This window comes from Bidens hawaiensis, unplaced genomic scaffold (genome assembly GCF_021521415.1).
Source record: "Bidens hawaiensis isolate Kalapana, Puna unplaced genomic scaffold, B.hawaiensis_p1.1 tig00059921_1, whole genome shotgun sequence".
Lineage (NCBI taxonomy): Eukaryota > Viridiplantae > Streptophyta > Magnoliopsida > Asterales > Asteraceae > Bidens > Bidens hawaiensis.
In genome coordinates this window covers 7,501-29,172 of record NW_027506449.1, presented here as the reverse complement: position 1 = coordinate 29,172, position 21,672 = coordinate 7,501, and the positions used below count along the sequence as shown (strand labels likewise).

The 21,672-nt window shown below is 37.6% G+C and overlaps 2 protein-coding genes and 1 pseudogene across 3 annotated transcripts; 2 read left to right on the top strand and 1 right to left on the bottom strand.

Annotated features, from left to right (window-relative positions):
• Window positions 1-705: 705 nt before the first annotated feature.
• LOC143617883 (DNA-directed RNA polymerases II, IV and V subunit 12-like) lies at window positions 706-2,140 on the top strand. The gene is made up of 4 exons (XM_077090288.1): window positions 706-769; window positions 816-855; window positions 931-1,023; window positions 1,938-2,140. The coding sequence occupies exons 2-4, from the start codon at window positions 816-818 to the stop codon at window positions 1,958-1,960; spliced, it is 156 nt and encodes a 51-aa protein (XP_076946403.1). The 5' UTR covers window positions 706-769; the 3' UTR covers window positions 1,961-2,140.
• A 1,684-nt stretch (window positions 2,141-3,824) lies between these two features.
• On the bottom strand, window positions 3,825-9,184 carry LOC143617884 (flowering time control protein FPA-like; annotated as a pseudogene). Its single transcript, XR_013150910.1, has 4 exons — window positions 9,160-9,184; window positions 8,324-8,634; window positions 5,466-6,574; window positions 3,825-5,113 (listed from the first exon to the last, which is right to left on the bottom strand). The product of XR_013150910.1 is annotated as a flowering time control protein FPA-like (transcript).
• Window positions 9,185-11,667: 2,483 nt separating this feature from the next.
• Window positions 11,668-16,688, top strand: LOC143617882 (putative membrane protein At3g27390). Its single transcript, XM_077090287.1, has 9 exons — window positions 11,668-11,891; window positions 11,985-12,177; window positions 12,829-12,965; window positions 13,086-13,374; window positions 13,463-13,569; window positions 14,058-14,226; window positions 14,296-14,491; window positions 15,337-15,577; window positions 16,248-16,688. Exons 1-9 carry the CDS (start codon window positions 11,689-11,691, stop codon window positions 16,468-16,470), a joined length of 1,758 nt encoding a protein of 585 aa, XP_076946402.1. The 5' UTR covers window positions 11,668-11,688; the 3' UTR covers window positions 16,471-16,688.
• Window positions 16,689-21,672: the final 4,984 nt, after the last annotated feature.

Below are 21,672 nucleotides of genomic sequence, written 5' to 3'. Positions count from 1 at the left end.
ATTAACTTAGCGGCACCAAACTTCTTATTTATATATAGTATATAATTTCCTTCTATTCCATGCCCCTTAGGTTAATCGTTAAAACTAAAACAAATAAACCAGTAAACAATGTCATATACCTATTACATATTTTTTATTTAAAAAAACTTTGTCTGACCATCCAGTGTTTTTGTATTATTATTATTATTATTATTATTATTTAATTAAGGATTAGCTTTTGAATTTTTTTTATTATTATAGAATCATATACCTTTATGTTATTTTTTGAGTTTAAGTTACATGTATATAAAATTACATAATAAACTATTTAATCCAGTTCAAACAGTTAGGCCCCTACGAGTAAAAACCTTATCTATATATGCATCCTTTTTGGTTATTCACACACCCTCTTAACACATACTTTATCTATATATACACCTTATAAAGAGTGTATGAATAACACATCCCTTTGGTAATGGTTATTCATACACCATTTTTGGTTATTCACACACCCTCTTAACACACACTTTATCTATATATACATAGTGTGTATGAATAACACATCCCTTTTCAAAACATTGGTGAAAAATTTCTGATGTGTAAGCCTTGGGAAACTTGCGGGTCACTTTCTAACAAGCACCTAATTCTTGTCTCTATATAATAATAATTAATAATAATAATAATAATAATAATAATAATCTTTCTACCCCAAATAAAACCCTCTCGCGAAAACCCTTGCCGTCGATTGCGTTGCAGGTAATTAGTTGGTTGATCTCTGAAATTACGATCGTGTAGACAGACATGTAATAATCACTTGTTAAATTTTGCAGTAATCGATGGATCCGCAACCTGAACCAGTTACCTACATATGTGGAGGTACGTTTTATTATTTGCAATTTATGATTTGTGAGAATTATGTTTCTAAATTAAATGTTTGATTCTATGTTGTAGATTGTGGCCACGAGAATACTTTGAAGGTGGGTGATGTGATTCAATGCCGAGAATGCGGTTACCGTATTCTTTACAAGAAGCGAACTCGTCGAAGTAATCATCTCTCCATAATCTCTGTTTAGTAAGGGTGCAAACGAGCCGAGCCAAGCCTGATTACTCTCAAGCTTGTCTTGTTTAACTTACAAAGAGCTCGGGCTCTGCTCGTGAGTAGTTTTTCATGCACGAGTTCAGCTCATTTTCTATTTATTTAATTAATAATTACGGGTGTGTGTAAAGTACCTTCAAATACTAGCTTGTTTGATCACAAGCTGCTCGCACATGGCTCGGCACGCTTGCATCCCTAGTTTTTTTTGTTTAAGACATGTTACTTCTGTAAAGTAGCTTCAAATTTTGACCGGATTAGTACTCTAGTGTGCTCTGCAAGTTAGGTTTAGGGTTTAGAAGCTTGCTGGTGTTCGTGAAATCAGTAATATGTTCAGTATCTCATTTATAGCCTCGGCAGTGCTGTAGAAATCGCGATTAGACGCTGATCAATCAGAAATTGGAGGGCTATCGATTTGATTTCACCTGGTTGCCTTTTGAAATTACTGAAAGTCGGTCAAATTTGGTCAAAATAATTTAAGTATTTGAAAATTATATATAAAATTTTGTGTGTACATGCTTAATTTTGAACAGCTACATATAAAATACCAATCCAATTAACCCTTGGACCACTGGCGTCTAACGAGTTTTACAACACTTTACAACGCTGAGCATCGGAAGCCTCAAAACTCTTGCCTTTGAAATTGTGAATACAGTTAGGATGTGTACATGTAGCTTTTCAGGTTGTACATGTAAGTTATTGATATTGTTAAAAACTTTTATGTAGATTGTGAAGCTTATTTGAATTTGAAGGCTTCATAACATCATTAATTAAAATTTGTTGGATATACTCATATACAGTAGTTATTAATATGATTCTTAAGTTTTAGGGGTTCACTCATGTTATTGTTGTTAATCTGCTGCAGTCGTTCAGTATGAAGCCCGCTGAAGAACACGCGATGAAGGAAGTTTGCAACCAGCATTATTAAGTATGTTTAGCACAGTTTAAGTTGTTTTGTAGCTAGTGTGAGGTTTGGACCTCTAAACGGAATCTAATTTGTTGAAAACGTCTCAATGTAGTATGATGTTATCCTAAGTATCATCTCTTCTATGTTTGAAAGACCGATAAGTGCAATGCAGCGATCTTTTGGTTTTATACAATCATCACTAATTTAATTTACAGGTTTCATAGAAGGAAGATGTTTTTCAAGTCTCTTTTACTGCCATAATTAAAGGGTCAATAGTAGGATTACGACTTGGTGAACAATACTGGTGGATCATTAGTGTAGTCTTAAAAACTTGCAATTGAAACCGTAATATAACCATTGTTTGTCAAATAAACTTTGAAACCATAATATATCCATTGTTTGCAGTAACTTAAATGATGTTATGAAGCCATGCACATGAATCATTTGGGTAATTATGTCTTTAAACTTTACAACAGTTCTCAAAACAATTTAAGTTATTGCATAAATACAATTTTTTAAAATAAATATAAAGTTAAATGAAAAAGGTGTTTGTCGGCTCTACCTAAACTAAATTAGACCAGTTTATACTCACCCATGACCCATCAACTTCATGTTATATATGTCTATGTTTCATGTCAATGAGAGATTGAGAGTTAGAAAATGTATGAGTGGTTGATCCACTGTTAATTGTAATTAGTTGTAGTTTTACTGTATAAGTTTATCATTTAGAAAAGGTAACTAATTTGCATAATGTAATAAATGATCTCTCAATTTGTTTGGTGAGAGTGAGAAACTTCAATATCTTATTACGATAAAATATGATATTTTATATTGTGACGACGGGGCCAGTGAGAGTGAGACTAAAAGTAGGTGGTGGTGACAAAAAATGGTTATATATGACACATTTTGACACAATTTAAGTTAGCAAATTTGTAAGAATGGTATATTTGACATGGTTTATAAATTGAGAAAATGCAAATTACTTTTGTACAAGATCTTTTAACGGAAAACCAACTGGCAACCCATACTCAATAGATTGGTCAAAAATAACATCAACACACGAAAACAACATGGAAAAATCAACCATGGATGCAACTCTAGTTATATAACTGTCTTTAGTTCCTGGTTACTAAAGTAGTATCTTAGTGCTATCAGACTACATATCGATAAACCTCGCTGGGTGTAAATGTGATTTCGAAGGTTGTGAGTGATGTCTAATGGGTTTTTGTAGAAGGAAGGAATATCCTTGATAGGATAATAATTATCAATGAGGTTGTTCATGGTTGCAGCAATCTTAAAAAAAAGTAAAAATAAAAACAAACAATGTTTAAAGTAGACTTTGAAAAGCTTTTGAGATTTTCTTAATTTTATCTTGGGAGATCATCTCTGTGGAGAATTCAGATTCATTGATGTGCGTCTTCCGCTCAATGATTAGTCTTGGTAAGGGGAACTCCCCCATCAAGAAATCTGAAGTACATAAAGGTGTTAAACAAGACGATCCTCTTCATACAACTGTATCGTTCATTTTTTTAATTTTGCATATATGAATCTTGTGAATTGACAACACAAGTATGAAATGGAATTTACAAATCAGGCACATAAAAGTTGGAATCAAATTATGATTCTGTAGATGGAAAATTGAATAGTATATTTTGATTTTCTAGTTTGAAAAGAGTTCATTTAGAAGATTAAGGTAAACTAAGGAAAGCCTTAAAAACACTTACGTAAATTAGATCTCAAACGGAAAAAAAATAAAAAAATAAAAAAAAATTAACCGAGTAATTATAATGTCAATCTTTCAAATTAAAATTCTACGAAAACAGAACCATGAACACCCTTAATTTGTAAAGAGCATGAGACAACATGTTGAAACAAAAATCCCATCCAACATCATCCTAGACCTCAATTTGAAGATCAAACATAAACCACCATCAAACTTCAAACACATCAGATCATTAACCAAACAAAAAAAACACTGACATTCTTACTTCTTACACTTGCTAGACTCATTTCAACTCTTGCCTTGTTGGATTTGTTTGAGCAGAGTTGCAGCCAACTCTAACGTCGCTTGCAACCGTTTCTGTGGATCTGCATCACCTTCTTCATGCACATTCACCTGACCACTTTGACCCACCGGTCCCACATTCACCCCTTGCTACTGCTGCTGATGCTGAAATGGTTGCGGTTGCATTTGCCCATGATGGTATTGAGATGCTTGATGATACTCATTACCAATCTGCATATTCGGTGAAGATTGCGTTTGTGGCATCCCATAAGCATTATCAGATATTATATTACTCGGTTGCCTATGATCTTCCCCCATTGAAACCCCGCTTGCTGATTGCCTCGGGTTTCCAAGATACGATGCCAGTTGTGCAAGCTGATCTTGTTGACTTTGTTGACCACCACCCGTTAATTGTTGACTGTGCTGACCATCACCCACTACTTGTTGACCATATTGTGATATCATAATAGTTGAAGCGAGAGAATTGTTTGATGGCGTCAGCGGCATCATGAAATCACCACCACCAACTCTTGGTGGCGGTGGTAAGTTTCTACCGCCAGCGGTTAGATTCTGGTGGTGGAGATGGTCCGGTTGGTTTTCCACAGTGGACTCGCCCATATTCCTGAACGGGGCAGGACCGGGTGGTAGTGCGGGTGCCAATGAATTAGGTCTCTGTTTTCCATGATTTGGAAACGGTTGTACAGGGTAGGTTCCAGAAGGTGAAGCAAAAGACGTTCTAGACGCTTCTACATGAGATGACACAAGATACGGGTCGGATTGAAGTGGCGGCTGAGGTGGCATTGGTGGTGGTGGTGGTGGAAGAGTGTCGGCATTGGAAGAAGATGAATCTAACCTAAAAATAACACCCGAAATGCTAAGTTTCCGAGGTACTTTGAGTATTTTTTCTGAAAAGTCTGATGGTGGTACAAGAAATAAGGTGGTTTTGTCATCAATTTTAGACACAGCAGCGCGTTGTTTTTCACCCAAATAGTTCATGAACTCGTTGTAAAGACCCATATCCGCGTCACTTTCGGGAACAAAGAATACAACCCATGATTGAGTGGCCCGATAATAATGTTTCCCAAGGTCATCTAAATTAGTCCTGGCGGTGCAGTCCAAAAACTCAGGCCTGCATATTCAAATGGTTTATGTAAATAACTCATTTCTGCAGCATCAGTTGGATTTGGGCTCAAACCAAACCAAGAATTCAGTTTTTGAGTTTTTGAAAATCGTTAAGTTTCGGTATTTCCGGTTTGGATTCGGTTTTGGTTTTAATATTAAGGCTTAAAATTTTGGGCTAAAAACACTTGGTTTAAAATAACGAACTTGGAGCTAAATCTTTTTAATAATTAATAATTAATTGATTATTGTACATCGCACTATTTATTAACTTCTTATAATTCATGTAACATTCAAAAAGTCAAAAAATTCAGTTTGGTTCAGTTTCAGCCCAAAACTAATAAGAGATTTTAAGAACTTACAAATTCATGTCAGGTACTTTCCCAACGGGAAAGCAACGGGCCCGACAAATTGAAGACCCGCCCTTCGCAATAATCCCTTCCCATTTCCACTCTGCATTTGCACGTTCAGGAGTCTGTCTTTTCCACTCAACAACATTCTGACCCGATATTAAAAGTATCATAAGATGAATTACCAAAATTACCCCTGACAACATAAGGTTGTTGATGCATGTTAATAACAGGTTGATCAGGGATGATCTGTTTGTGATACCCAAAATGCCCTAAGTTATTATCAATCATATTGTGATGGAAAACTCGGGTGATCTTGGTAAAACGTGTTTCACTTGCTCGGTTTCAAAAAACAGATACTCGGGAAGCTCGGTTTCGGGTGGAACCATATTATCATTTTTAGGTTTCTTATAAATCAACGCGTCTTCCGGCAAATCCCATTCGACATCATCATTAAACGGGCCTTGATGCTGATAATCATGAAAACCCGGGCCCGCTCTATCTCCTATTGGACTATTTCGTCCATATATATTTCCTGGTAACCCTATATTGGGCCCCGCATCTTGGAACCGAGGTGACTCAAATGGAACGTTTCTACGCTTTCTGTCAAAACTCATGACATCATCAAGACTGTTGTGGTCCACGTAGCGAGGAGATCTTCTGGTGCGCTCAGGTTCATGGTACCTATCGTGACGCCTCCCCCGAGGCGACGGAGGGCCGTTGATCAAGTTTCGTGAACTGTTTGACGGTCCGGAATCACTCTTCGCAAAGGATATATGCACTCTCGGATTATTAAACAATTTCCCTTGTAAATTGTTTATTGCTCGGGATGCGGAATTAACGTGTTTGTATCGGATAAATGCAAACGTTCGACCGGGAATCATAGAGACCTTTACAATTTCACCGAATGGGGCGAACGCTTCATATAAACTGTCTTCATCTACCTTTAATGATTGTGGGAACCCGACCCATAAAACCGGACTGGGTTCCGTGTTCTCGATGTCAGGTTTAGGGTCCCGGTTGTGGTGGATTGGGTCAGAGCTGATGTGGCGGGTCCTAAAACGCAGTTCGTCTCGGGGGCGTGTGTAGTGGTCGTCATGTTTTGATGCTGATGATTTCTCCTGGTATATCAGGCAAGAGATTTTAATCAACTTATTGTTTGGGCTATTTTGGTAGCAAAAGAATGGAAATGTTTTGAAGGATTAAGAACATAAATAATAGTAGTTGATTTTTAAATATTTTATATTGGTGTGTAATTTCTCCAAATGGCATTATTTTAATCCAGTTAATATAACCGCAAGCTCCATATGCTTGTAAGGATGTATATGCAGATCCAGCTTAACTTTGTATAATAACAGGTGACCTTCTGTGCACATGAATTTGCAGCAAAGCACACAAGTGTATTACTATATCTGTATTCATGGAAGGCATGTATCTTGCAAATTATCTCCATTAATGCAAGGGAAGTAGATGATCATCCTATTATTACAGAAAAGCTTATTAGGTAATGGAATTGTGTTAAGTTTCAATGTTTAATCAACCCTATGTAGTGCAGCTATCATCTCATCTCAAACTCTTGGTTCTCTGAACGGGTAAAATGAAAGTTAAAAGTCAAGATATGTGAAGTTTGGGAATTCAGTAGTCAATACTGAGTTAACATCATACTGTATTTGAGTTGGAAGCGCATTACATCACTGCTGGGTCAAATTACGAGTCAAATTTCATCCATTTCTTTGGGAAGGTAGTTGCATCAGGAGGATACGATTTTTCTAGAAGATAATACTTTCTGCTGAACACACAAGATTGGTCCCAGTGAGATGGTGAATATTTTGTGTAGTCATGGAGAATAAAAGAGTTTATTTTGTTATTAATATCTACTTTTGTCATTTTGCAAGATTAAAAGCCAGTGGTTCTCCTTGTACTAATAAACTTCTTGGTATTTGTCATAAAATTAATCTCATAATGACATTGAACTATTATACCATCTTAAAAGCCAATAGTTTACCTCATGCAAAGATTCTTCTTAGTACTTTGTTTTTGGCATTTGCTATTCTGTTTATTATCTCCTGAATGCATAATTTTTATAATTTGTCACCTTACCAATGTACCAGTCACAACAAGCAATTATCCTTCTGGTTAATAACGGTATGATATAAGACAAATATAACTATGTATTGAATCACCTAATGGTAGTGTCAAATCTGCAACATCACCCAACAACAACATACCTCCACGTGTGTGTTTTGTTCTGTTGTGTTTTTTGTCAGAAAAGGAAGATGAAAAAAGGTGGTGTTGGTATAAGAATAGCTGCTTGTTGAATGAGCAGATGTTGGATGTTGATCATTAGACAACCAAAGAAGCATGAGAAGATTAATAACGACCATCAACGGCATGTGGTTATGTTGTAGCCTTTAGTTCATGCTACAAGAAATTAGAATTTTCTAGTGATATGGGCAATTGACAGGTAGAAAATTGGCGAATCAGTGATGTAGATAAACTTATGGTGTTATAAGATTGAAAATTTACCCTAAAACTTTGCAACAGACTGCTCTTTGATATCTTAAGTTTTTCATATATGTGATATAAACTTAAACAAGATTTAACCTATTAGTTATGTTCAAAGTAGACCGGCAGCATTCTTGTTGGTGATAAGTAAAAGTAATTGACTGCAACTCTGCATGCTCACTGGCCTTTGTTTGTTTGATGACATTTTAAGGGGAGGAAAAATTAATGCTTTGGGCACTGGGTAGCATCTTTTTCAAATTTCAAAGGTCTACAACTTAAAACTCGAGTAGATAATGCTAAATTGAATAAGTGTACATAATTACATATACAAAGGCATAAAGAAAACGAAGATAGACAACACTAACCGCCTTTGTAAACTCAATTCTAAGTGGATTTCCCGCGAGAACAAAACCTTGAAGTGCTTCAAAAGCTGCAAAGGCTGCACCTTCATCAATAAAATTGACAAACGCGTAGCTCCGAGCTGGTTGAAATGCTACACTTTCAAGCTCCCCAAACTCCCTAAATTGATTGCTCAATGCACGTTCAGTTAAACTATGAGACAAATTACCAACCCAAAGATATCTTGAAGGAGGTGCATTGCCTCGAGCGTGATGATTTTTCTCCTATGATCTCGAAGGATAGTCCCTTCTAGGTCTGTCACGCCCCCTCTTGAGCTCTAAACATCCAAAAAAAAAATAAAAAATTAATATTCATTCCACAATAAATTGTTTGAAAAACAACATTAGAATGCTTGTATCAGCCTTTCAGTAGACCACACATGAAAAAACAAACTTAAACTACTCAGTTTGATACCAATTAAACATAATTAAAGAACTGTACGATATTCACGATTCATTCAAACGATAAAATATTCAAAAAAAACAACATCAAGTTACTTGCATAGCCTTTCAGTAGACCACAATTAAGTAAAAAAAACTTAAACCATTCAGTTTAATACCAATTCAACATAATCAAAGAACTATACAATGTTTCACAATTCATTCCACAATAAAATATTGAAAAGAAAAACCTTCTAGATGCTTGCATCAGCCTCACAGTGTACCACAATTAAGAAAAGAACAAACTTTAACCACTCACTTGGTTTATATAAAGTAAAATCCAATAGTAACCGGTTTAATTTCAATTGTAGACAACAAATTCATTATAAACCTCAATTACAAGCTAAAAAACTTGTCCTAACCACTATCAATCCGAATCATATACATCATGTAAACACCAGATTAAATCAAATCAAATGAAATAACACGCACAACAAATTCATACAAAAAAATCAATAATTATACATACTAACCCTAAAACAATGAACAAAAGTAACTAAATGAATCAACAATGGAGAATTAGAGAAAAAAAAACTAACCATTATCATTCGAATTGAGTGGTTGTGTTAGAGAACAAAACCACGAGCTTTTTGATTGATGGCCGGAAAGAAAGAGAAGATATGGTGATTTGTGTTAGTGTTAGGGTTTGGTTATCGCACGGGATGCTTGTTTCGTAAGGAGCGATCACAGCCGTTGGTATTCTAATTGGAGTCTCTACTATTTTAACCCCTATTTTATTCTATTCTTTTCTTTTCTTTTCTTTTTCAATTACATATCGGGCATGTTTGCCAAATGGATTTTAGGAGTTTTTAAGAGCTTTTATTAGATGGGAGTTTTTTTTTTTAAAAAGCCTCATAAAAGCCCTTTGTCAAACACACTCTTAAGCTACAAGCTTTTAAAAAAAACCTAATATTTATTAAAAAGTTTTGTTTGGTTAGAGTAGCTTGAAACTTTTAGGTTATGAGAGCAAGTTTGAAGCTACAAGCTCCAACTAATAGCGTTTAAAAAAAGCTACAAGGTTTTGGTATTTTAAATTTTACAATTTTGGTACTTGAACTTTTATAATCTTTTATTAATTCATATAATAATTACATATTTAACCCACATTCAAAACCAACTACCCTCATGACTTTTTAAAACACTGTAACTTTTTCGCACGTTAATATTTTTTAAAAAAAAATTGCATCATAAAAAAATTATTATAAAAAAACTTATTCTCTTTAATTTGGGTATCATATTATTATACTTATTTAACTTTAAAAAAATTAACATATTATGTGAATATTGGTTAGGAACGACAACAAGTCGAGTCAGGCAAGCCCGGGTCATGTGTAAGACCAAATTAGGGTCGGAACGAGTTGATGCAAAAAGGGCTAATTTAGTTCGGTTCATGTTGGTACGGTTTGAGTCAAAAGGGTCAAGTCAGAATAGGTTTCAGATTAAAACAGTGCACCACGCGAGCACCCAACTAGTTTTATTAAAAGCTCCAACTACTCTACCAAACACATAAATATTTCTTAAAAGGTACAGATAATAGCTACCCGCTACAGCTTCTAGCCACCAGCTTCCAGCTATAAGCTAGTTTTACCAAACATACCTAGACAGAATTACAAATTTTGTCCTTTAAAAAAAACCAAATTACGGTTCGTGTCCTTTTTTTAGTTTCCTTGCAGGCGGTGTCCTTTAAACATTTTTTTCCTACACGTTACGTCCTTTACGCTAACTGGGTTAGAAAAACTCAGTTAAGTATGGCATGTGCCAGACATGTTATGGGCATAATTGTAATTTTAATGTATCTTTAAATTTAAAAAAAGAAAAGAAAATATATATATATATATATATATATATATATATATATATATATATATATATATATATATATATATATATATATATATATATATATATATATATATCCGAAAACCCTATTCACCTAACCCACCCACTGACCGTCACCTAACCCGATTTTCCGGCGACACTGACATGTTAAAGTCTCCACCCGACCCCTACCATTGCCTGTTACAGCCACTTAACCCGATTTTCCGACGAGCCCACTTAACCTAACAGATCTAAGATCCGGGCGAGATTCGGGTAAGATGTTATGATTAGACCACTTAACCTAACAGATCTGGTTATGTCTGATCATGTTAACGGTGGTGGTGGTTGTTTTCGACGAGATTCGGGCAGATCTCGAACCACCAATGGTTGTTTCCGGCGAGATTCGGGCAGATCTCGAAGCTATTATTATTTTCCGGCGAGCTCTGAGAAAGGGGGTTGGTTTGGTGGTGGTCACGGCTGAGAGAAGGAGGTTGGTAGTGGTGGTGGTTTAGAGAGAGAAGAAGACAAGAAGAGAGAGAGTGTGTGTATGTTTATACACTTCGTTGAAAAGACCAAAATGCCCTCACATGCCATGCACATGTTGTCATTTAACTGAGTTTTTCTAACCCAGTTAGCGTAAAGGACGTAACGTGTAGGGAAAAATGTTTAAAGGACACCGCCTGCAAGGAAACTAAAAAAAGAACACGAACCATAATTTATCTTTTTTTTAATGGACAAAATTTGTAATATATGTATAGCCACTTAGAAGATTTCTTTTTATCATAAATATTTTTAGAAAGTTTTAAAGAGTGTTGTTACGGGGGGATGGTCCAAAGGAAAACGAGACGAAAAGGAAGGTAGAAAATGAATAATCGTGACAGACTGCTGTTGTGGCGGGAAATCTATTTATAGATCGACACGTACAAAACAACACTCCACGTACCCACCCTGCTTTTTTCAAAATCACGAACACCAAAACAAGTACATGTTCTTGATAAACCCTAAACCTGTTCTGTTTCTTCCAAAAAATCATATTATTGTGACGTGTGAGTTGATTGGTCATATAATAAAGAATGGAAGTACCCGTAGGGTTTATAGCTAAGTTATGGAGCTTCATCTCCTTCCTTCCTTTCTTCTTCCTCCTTCTCGCTCTCGGCATCCTCAAAGGTATAATAATCGGCCCCGTTGCGGCGCTCATAATGGAAGTCGGTAATTCGTCGGTGGCGATCGGACTTTGGCCCGCGCATTTCTTCTGGACTTACTATTGTGTTATCAAGTAAACACACTTGTTCTATGAATATGATATTATGATTATGATTAATTAGTTTGTTTCTTTCTTTCTTTACTTATTTGTTTAATGATTTTGTAGGACTAAAAGGATTGGATGGGTGTTGAAAATGTTGTTAATTATGCTTTTGTTTCTGCCTCTTGTGTTGTGGCCCGCTGTGGCCGTTGCGGGTAGCCTCCTTGGTGGTGTGGGCTATGGATTTTTTGCTCCGCTGATCGCCACTTTTGAAGTTATCGGCACCGATCGCAAGGACAAGTGCTTTCATTGCTTTGTTGTGAGTATGGTTAGCAGTAAAGAACGACCAATTAATGAATTATTATTGGTTTTATTTAGGCAAATTAGATCATTTGAACAATACAAGCTGTGGTTCGTTCAGGTATATAATGATTCATACTAACAATGTGACAAGACAATCCTTAACTTTCATTTTTATTTTTATTTTTTTGTCAAATTGACTCTTGAAATAAGAACAAATGGACATATATTATAAGAATCGATGTAGTGAAGTCAGTTTAGGATTGATCTATGAGAATGGATTGGATTAGATTAGACTAGATTAGATCATGATTATGTTGTTACAAATAACTAGAGCTAAATAACTAGTTTTTTTTTATATTCATCTACTTTAGCATGTTAAAACCTTTTTTTTCTCTCTTTATGGTATTGGATTGATCTAATCTAACAGCTGAATAAAAATGATTTTGGACAACTGAACGGTCTTTATCTAAATTAGAACGACATAGATAATGTTTATAGACCTTTTCGTTGATGGGTTTATTTTTGCCAACGAAAGTGAAAGTTAAAAGCGTATTTTTGTTACATTCTTAATACGAATATTCACTTAGTATTCCTGGTAATTGTTTCGATTATTAAAATTTATCTGCATTATTTTTTTATGTAAATTTTTTCTTGATTTTAAATTTAGGATGGTTGTTATTCAACACTCGAAGGAAGTTGCACGGTGGTTCGAGATTTCACTGATCTTTGCTTCCATTCTTACTTCTCCTTCATGGACGATCTCAGTGAAGAAATGCCCGCCAACGAGAAACCCGTCGACGTCCGGTTAGCAAAATCCTATCTTTTTTTGCCTTTTTACCCACCCTTTTCAATGACCATAATCACAAATTCAACGGTCATTTTTTTAACGTTACAATCACTTAATATTTGAGAACTTTGTTGTAGATTATCCAAGTTGCCAAAGTGCTTATTTATTATTCCGGTGGCCATTGTCGCCGATGTGCCGCTGATAACCGTTGTGGCTTTATACAAAAGTCCATATATGTTGATCATAGGATGGAAGAGGCTATTTGAAGATCTAGTTGGGAGAGAAGGCCCGTTTCTTGAAACTGTTTGTGTGCCCTTTGCTGGACTGGCGATCATGTTGTGGCCTCTGGCAGTAGTCGGTGCCGTGATTGCATCTTTGATCTCGAGTTTTGGTCTTGCTGCTTACAGTGCGATTATCGTTCACCAGGTTCAGTTATCAGACATCAAAATATCGTTCTTAAGCAGATGCTGACGGGAAAATTGGTCACTAGTTACAAATTGTTATCGTTTTTCAGGAAAATTCAGTTAAGTTCGGGCTTGCATATGTTGTGGCTGTAGTTTCATTGTTTGATGAATACACAAATGACCTCCTCTACTTAAGGGAGGGATCATGCTTTCCAAGGTATCAAATGAGTTGTTTGGATGGCAAATGGGCCCAACAGCCCGTCACATAGGTCATTATATGGGTGTACATGAAACCGAAATAACCAGCCTTTAACTGAAATAACTGACGTAACCAAACCCAAACTTACCGTTTTAACCGAACTTCCGGTTCAGACCCAAACATACCAGGGTGTGTAATAATCAATTAAAATGGCCAAAATTTCAGACCCAAATTCATTATTTTGGACCACTTTTTACATCCCACAAATTTAAAGCCCAAATGGCTAAACTGAGAACCAAATCTGAACGAACTCATTATGAAGACCAAATCTAAATGGTTTTTAAAAACTCAAAAACCAAATTTTCGGTTTGGTTTGTGCCCAAAGCGAACCCATGCACACCAATAGTTATTAGATCGGGTAATGGGTCCAGCTTAAAAACGTCCTGTTTTTACGTGTTGTTTGCTTATTTTAATGGTTATATTATATGGTAAGTGTTTCAATGCAGACCAAGATACCGTGAGAACATGAACATGCACACTTCAGACGGGCTCGAGAGAAGGAATTCGAACGGTAATGATTTAAGGAACGAAAAAGAAAGCACGAGAGGTTCAAGATTGGTTTCACAACGATCAAGAACTTTAAAGCATGCTCTCCAACAATACACACCCGTACAGGTATGCAGTGTGTTCGGGTTTTTATTTTGATCAATGGAACGAATTTTTCTAACTTTTGTAACCTGATAGGTGTGGGATTGGCTGTTCAAGTCATGTGAGGTGAACGGGAGGATACTTTTTCGTGACGATTTGATAGACGTTAAAGACATCGAGGAATGCATCGTGAAGGGAAGGTGTAAGAAGTTGGGCATTAAATTACCCGCATGGTCCATATTGCAGTGTCTTCTTGCTTCTGCAAAATCCGAATCTCGCGGTTTAGTTATATGTGAGTTCTTTTCCTAGCCTTATGTAAAAAGTATTCATTTGTCACATCTTTTAACGACACGTCGACACCCCAATAGTCGTTTTTTCTATGCTACACAAGGATGTTAATATGTTATAATTTCTCTTACACAATGGTATTACTATGTATTTAGTAGGGCTCCTTTGACCCTTTAGGATACAACACATCCTGAGTCAACTCATTGGCAAGTAAATGGATCTAGATAGCCACTAGAGGTGTAAGCAAGTCAAGTTGCTCGTGAGCTACTCGAGATCGGTTCGTAAAATGCTCATATCTAACCGAGCCTAAAAAAGCTCGAGCCTAACAATAAGCTCGTTTATTAGTGCCTAAGCCCAAACTTCACTTATTGAGCTTGAGCTAGATCGCGAGCCTAAATGTGCCTATTATTTATATAACTTTTATTTGATATATTTATGATGATTGCGATAGCGTCTAAAATTATGATAAAATAACTAAAGAGCATATATTAACTTATATAAAAAAAGCTATTAAAAATATATCAGACATAATTATAAAAATATTAAATTATATTATAATTACAAATAATAAATGACCGAACTTAATTGAGCTTGAAAAAATGTTCACGAGCCGAGCAAGAGCTTTAGAAGTAGTATTCGAAACTGGTTGAGCCCGATTATGAGCTCATCAAGAGCTTTAGAAATAGTATTCGAAACGAGTAAAGCTCGATTTCGAGCTCAAGTTAAATGAGCTGAGCTCGGGCTTGGCTCCTTCACATCCCTAACTGCCACCTCTAAGTGACTAGAGAATTGGTGTCGTGATAGATCTTTTTTAGTCGTACATTGATTATACAAAGCATTCTTTTATAGCGGATGAGGTGGAACTAACAAGAACAAACTTACCGAGGGATAAAGTTTTTGAGTGGTTTATCGGGCCACTCTTGATTATGAAAGAGCAAATCAAGGGGCTTGAATTGAGCGAGCACGAAGAGATCTGCCTACGGAAGCTTGTGATGAGGTACAAGAACGAGAAACCCGAAGACTGGGATGAAAGTAGTTTCCCATCTAGTGATCATGTTAGACGGGCACAGTTACAATCTGTCATTCGAAGGTGCGTCGTCATAGCTCGTGTTTCGTTTTTCTAATATTAGGAAAGTCAAATGGGATTGGATCCGTTTTCTGGTTGAACCTTGGACATGTTTAGCTGAAAGATTTGACCTCTTAACCTAAATAACTCTTTTATGCCAAAATTAAAAGGATATGCGAAATGGGCACATTTTTATATGCATTCTATTTATAGTTGCGAGCTTACATTTTTTTATAAATATCCAAATGAATAAATTTGGGTTAAAAGGGGTATTGTTGGTGTTAACCCACGAAACAACTAAACATGATGTGTTCAACCGGTGGACACACTTAGCTAAAAGATTCGACCTCTTAACCTAATTACTTTTCTAATTAAAAAAATGTGTTGTATGTCGTAACTTAAACTAAATAACTTTGTTTTGTCTGAATTTATAGAAGATAAAAGAAATGAGCTGTTTTTTTTATCCACATTTGCATTTATCAATGTAAATTTTCACTTGTTTATAAATAAGCAAATAAATAAATTTGGGTTAAACTGGGTTGTGTTGGTGTGAACCCACAAATAAACAACTAAAAGTTGTGTTCGGGTTCTCGTGTTTGACACGATTTTCTGGGTCGTGTCATGTTCGAGCAGCTAATTACCTGTGAAGAAGGGGTTAGGAGAGTAATGTTAACACCTGAATTTATAATTGCAGGTTGCAAGGGATAGTGGGTTCGTTGTCTAGAATGCCAACTTTCAGGAGGAGGTTCAGGAACTTGGTGAAGGTGTTGTATCTTGAGGCACTTCAGGCTGGAATTATAGCGAGCCAGGATGGAGGAGGTTCAGAAAGTTGGCTTAGTGGTCAGGGCTCAGGCCCGGTTGGAAAAGCGGGTCTAGCCATGGCTCAAGGCCATCTAGTTTCCGAGGATATGGTATGATTTGTTTCAATATACATTTTTACAGAATGCTGTCTGCCCGGACCGTTTTAGGTGATCCGCGCTTGGTTTGAAACGCCGGCACATGAGGGAGAATAAAATGGTGATTGGTGGCGCGCATGAAACATCAGTACGGTAGCGCACAGATTACAAATATATGTGCTTGTTGTAACTATGTTATATGGTTTTGAGTATACGATTTCTGGCATGTTCGGTAGGTCATCGGTGGGTTTATATATATTTATCATTTTTGTATAAAAAGTTTTAACGTATCACAATTGCTGAAGCAATACAGCATATATTATCCTCATTTATGTTTATCGAAAGGTATCCCCTTGATATATGTTGTGTCCAATCATATTCATTTGAAAAGATACTTCTTCCCTTCACATCATTGACACACAAGATATTTCTAAACTTTCATCTCCAAAACTACCAAAAAGTACATTCTTTTCATCCCACTCATCTCAGACTTTTCCTTAAAAGGAACAAATCAGTACGATTGCAGTTTGTCCGACATTGGACACAAACATGAAAACTAGAGATGAAATATGAGGATGTTAAGGTGGGAGTGTTACGACTGTATTAAAGGATGGGCCCGATAAGGAATGAATTTTTTAGGGAGGTATTGGTGTAGTGTACATCTCGGATTCTCGGATAAGATAAGAGAGAAAGTTAGAGAGATTGAGATGGTTTAAGCACGTAATGAGGAGACAAGTGATTGTTCAAGTAAGAACATTGGAAAGTCTCGTAGCGGATTGAAGAGGAGCAAATGCAGACCCAAACTGACATTTGGGAGTGCACTAAACATGATTTGCTAAACATGTACCTCTCCAAGGGGTTCTTGGATATGTCGGATTAAGGTTATGAACTTTTAGAGTGTGTGGGTCTCTTGGTTTTGTCTTAAGACCTTAGTTTACATGTATTTTTATTTACTCTTCTTGTAATCTTGCTTAGTGTTTTCTTGACCAATATATATTTTAAGAGAGTACATTAGTTTTAATGGATTTTTTTTGCTAATAGATATTTTTAAGGGAGCATATAGTTAATTTTAAGGTTGTGCTACCTTTAATAGTTTATTTGGTTATTATTTGATGTTGGTATAGCCTACTCAGTGCTTCATTGTAGTTATCGCTAATATTGGAAATTATACATGTTAAGAATAAAAAAATAAAAATAAAACCGTGGTTAGAAGTCAAGGGTTTTAGAGGCAGAAGTCTCTCTATCATCTGTGATAGAGGAAATGTATGTCATAATCACACCCTCTCTAGTCCGTACTAATAGCTTGGTAGTAAAATTTTACTTGGTGCATTTGTTATTTAATATCTACCCTCTATAATAAAGGAAACCTCTATTGGATAGCTGTTCTTCACAATCATCCAAAGTTTTATTTTTTTACCCATTACAATTCATTACTTATTCTGGGTTTTTTTTCTATTTCTTTAATATATATTCTATTTACACGGGCTATCATATCAAGATTCATCATCTTCACAGTTCTTTTTTTCCATCTCCAGCAAAACCTTAATGCTAACATAAGTCGTTCTAACATGTGAAATTGGCTATTTGATGGGTGTTAATCGAGAACAATTGGATGGGTGTTAATCGGCCATGTGAAGAATCGTTGAATCAAAATTCGTACTTAATGGATTGCTTTCAATTTATCGATTGTAGCCTGGTGTTTATTAAGTCAAAATGCATGTACAGCGGGGGATTTAACCTTAAATTTTGTGCCTCTTCTCCAGCCCACGTTAGGGTTTTTTTATGTGGGTATGTTTATTGTGGTTATTTAGCTTTTCTAATTCAAATTTTATTTTTGTTATTATTGTGATGTACTTGGAACCTAGACCGGTTACCTGAGTATGGCGGTTCGGTAGCCATTCAATGATAGCATGAGATCCTCGCTTCGGTAAGTTACAAGGATGAATGCAAATAGCAAGGCGCTGTGCTGTGTGAAGTGAGACTGGCTGCCCTAAGTTAAGTGCTTCCTTATTAATATTAATGAATGATCTTGCTCAGTAGGAGGGCTTTCCCCCTTCTGTGCAGCCTGATTCTCTCTCTGGAAATGAGGGTGCTGCTAGTCTGATTTCATTTCTATCGACCTCTTTCTTCTTTCTATAATACAACTGACCGGTAAGGTAAGCTGCCCAAACTGATCGGCAAGAGAACGCCACCCATCCCCCTCACCACGCTGCTTCCACCCGCAGACACATACTTTGGGGTCGAAGACTCCATAGTGTCTTTAACCTACTGGATTTATGGGAGAAACCCCCATAGTGAAGCGCGCCTTTGAGGCTAAAAAGACCCTTGCCTATACATGTAAGCTTAGCGGGTAAAAGAGACTGTCCCTTGGCCCGTACGTCCTGACACAAGGTTAGAATTCTAGCTCTTCCAGAGTGGTATCTCACTGATGGCTCGGACCCCCCCCCCCGCAAGGAGGCCTTCTTCGCCTTCCACCTAAGCTGCGCAGGAAAGGCCCAAAGCCAATCCCAGGGAACAATGAAGCTTCATAGGGTCTTTCTATCCAGGTGCAGGTAGTCCGCATCTTCACAGACATGTCTATTTCACCGAGCCTCTCTCCGAGACAGTGCCCAGATCGTTACGCCTTTCGTGCGGGTCGGAACTTACCCAACAAGGAATTTCGCTACCTTAGGATCGTTATAGTTACGGCCGCCGTTCACCCGGGGCTTCGGTCGCCGGCTCCATCTATAAGGAAAGCCCTTTCTCCAGAAGAGAAGAAGGTAAGCTTTCAAGCGATAGGGTAGGCCGCAGATGTCTACTTTTCTTTAATATGGAATTCAAATTAGATCCTAGAGTTTAACCACTGGGGGAGAGTGGGTGAGCTTGCTTTCAAAAGTTTACAGTTTCCGGCTAAAAATCACCCGCTTGTTTACAGACTGAACTGATCTATAAAAAAAAAGACAGAAGCGAGGAAAGGCCCTTCCCTGCTCTCTCTGTTTTTTCCCTCGAGCGGGATTTGAACCCATGTCCGACTACCTGTTGAACTATAAAAGAGGCCGCTCTACCGTTGAGATATACGGATCCCCTCCACCCCTTTTTTCATTACTAATCGAATATCCTTCACTATTTGACTAAAAATGGAGAGAAATGATCTTGTTTTGTTCCTCGGTTGAAAAGAGATATCTTGAGCAATCGGAGAAGCACTTTGATAAACAGATTTGATCTTGACCGACTAAATAAGGTATTAGTCTTTGTTCTATTAGACAACAAAGATCGCATTTTTTTCACTTCGTTCAAATAAAAGTTGTACCCGTACGGAATTCTTCTGTTTCTCAGTATGATCTCTATCATCATCTCTATTCCCTTTATCAAGTCTCCTATCCCACTATCAGTAGCTGGTCCAAGAGGATGATCAGCCACACTGGGACTGAGACACGGCCCAGACTCCTACGGGAGGCAGCAGTGGGGAATTTTCCGCAATGGGCGAAAGCCTGACGGAGCAATGCCGCGTGGAGGGAGAAGGCCCACGGGTTGTGAACTTCTTTTCCCGGAGAAGAAGCAATGACGGTATCCGGGGAATAAGCATCGACTAACTCTGTGCCAGCAGCCGCGGTAATACAGAGGATGCAAGCGTTATCCGGAATGATTGGGCGTAAAGCGTCTGTAGGTGGCTTTTTAAGTCCCCTATGTTGATTCTCTATAAGAGATAGAAGCTTTCCCGCTTGCAAGGTTTCGAGCTCCTATTTCTGGAAGAGATTGAGGAAATGCTCCTTCCGTGAGGGGCCTTTCAACCTATAGGAAGCTCTCTCATCCGAGTGGAGTTAGGCCCATTTCCTAGCTTAGTTTAAGCAGAACAGCACCATCCTAGTCCAGAGCAGTACTTCTGGGTACACGAAAGTGACGAAGTTGCTTTGACTACAGAACCATGCCTGTTTGTTGGAGCGAATTGGATGATCGGACCGAGGGCTGCCCCCTCTTCCCCTCACTCTCCTTTCCCTAATATGAACCTTGAGTCATCAAAGCCTTTCTGACTCGGCCTGGCCTGGTCGCCCTACGCGGCTGGCGCTTCAAAAGGCGAAACTCTCGTCGTAGTTGACGGTACAGTAAGAGCTTGTTGCTGGAATAACTTGTGTTGATGGAATAGAAACTCTTCTTACTCTCGTATCCGATGAAGAATAGGCCTACTCCTCCTTCATCGTCGTTGGTCCTTTTTTTACATTGTATAGTGAGAAAGCTCACCCCTGCCTTTAGACGAGATCTTATATATGATTCTCATAAACCCTAGGAGCCTCTTTTCCTTCTGGAGAGATATTTAGTCATGAAATAAATAAGAAAGATATTATTCCCTAAGAGATTGTCCAATACCTTTTGTTTAGAGTCTTTCTACTTTGGCCTTGCACCGACCATCCAATGGACCATGGACTAAACGGCCACTGCCTGAAAGGACTATGTCCATGTGACTGCCCCCCCCCCCCCCCCCAAAAGGTACATCTTGCGCCTATGGGCCGCTATAACTATCCAAGAATACACTCGAAACTGGAAGGATAAAAAAACCCACCCGATGGACTGCCGAGCTACAAGTCCTACGAGACAGGAGCGGGATTCTCTAAAAAGCCAAGGTCGTGGAGAGAAGTGGTGATCTCATCTTGCTTGCTCGGAGAGAGGAAGCTTCCGGACCACCTTTTCCAGCCAGATAGCGAGCGATCACTCAGCAATGAACACTAACTGAAAGCGGCCGGGAATGAGTACCTATCCCTTACGGGAATCGAACCCGTGTCTTCAGTCCAGGAGGCTAGTTTGAAATGAAACCCGGACTCGCTGAGGTTCACACACCTTTCTTTATGAAATTACACAGCAAGCTTCCAGCTTGGTACTAATACTGAGTTATCAGTATTTATCAAATTTGTTCCTATCTAACGGAACACTATTGGATCAAATGACAAAGGCATTGTTGAGAATAAGATGGCTTTTCCCGGATGAAATGCAAATTGGATTCATGGAACATGAGAAGGATTTCCCATTCCTTAGCCGGAAAGATATGTGGAAGACTTGATTATGGGTATATCGATCGGTCCAGCACGAATTGAAATAGGAGCCGGTTCGATAGGAAGCTTTTGAAAACGCAGTGCACCAATGTAAATAAGGAACGAGATTAATACAGAACGCTAGACCTTCATATAGGCTTGCGAAGCAACTGCAACTCGTTGTAGGTCCTCCCCTTACATTACAGTCGAGTAGCTTTCA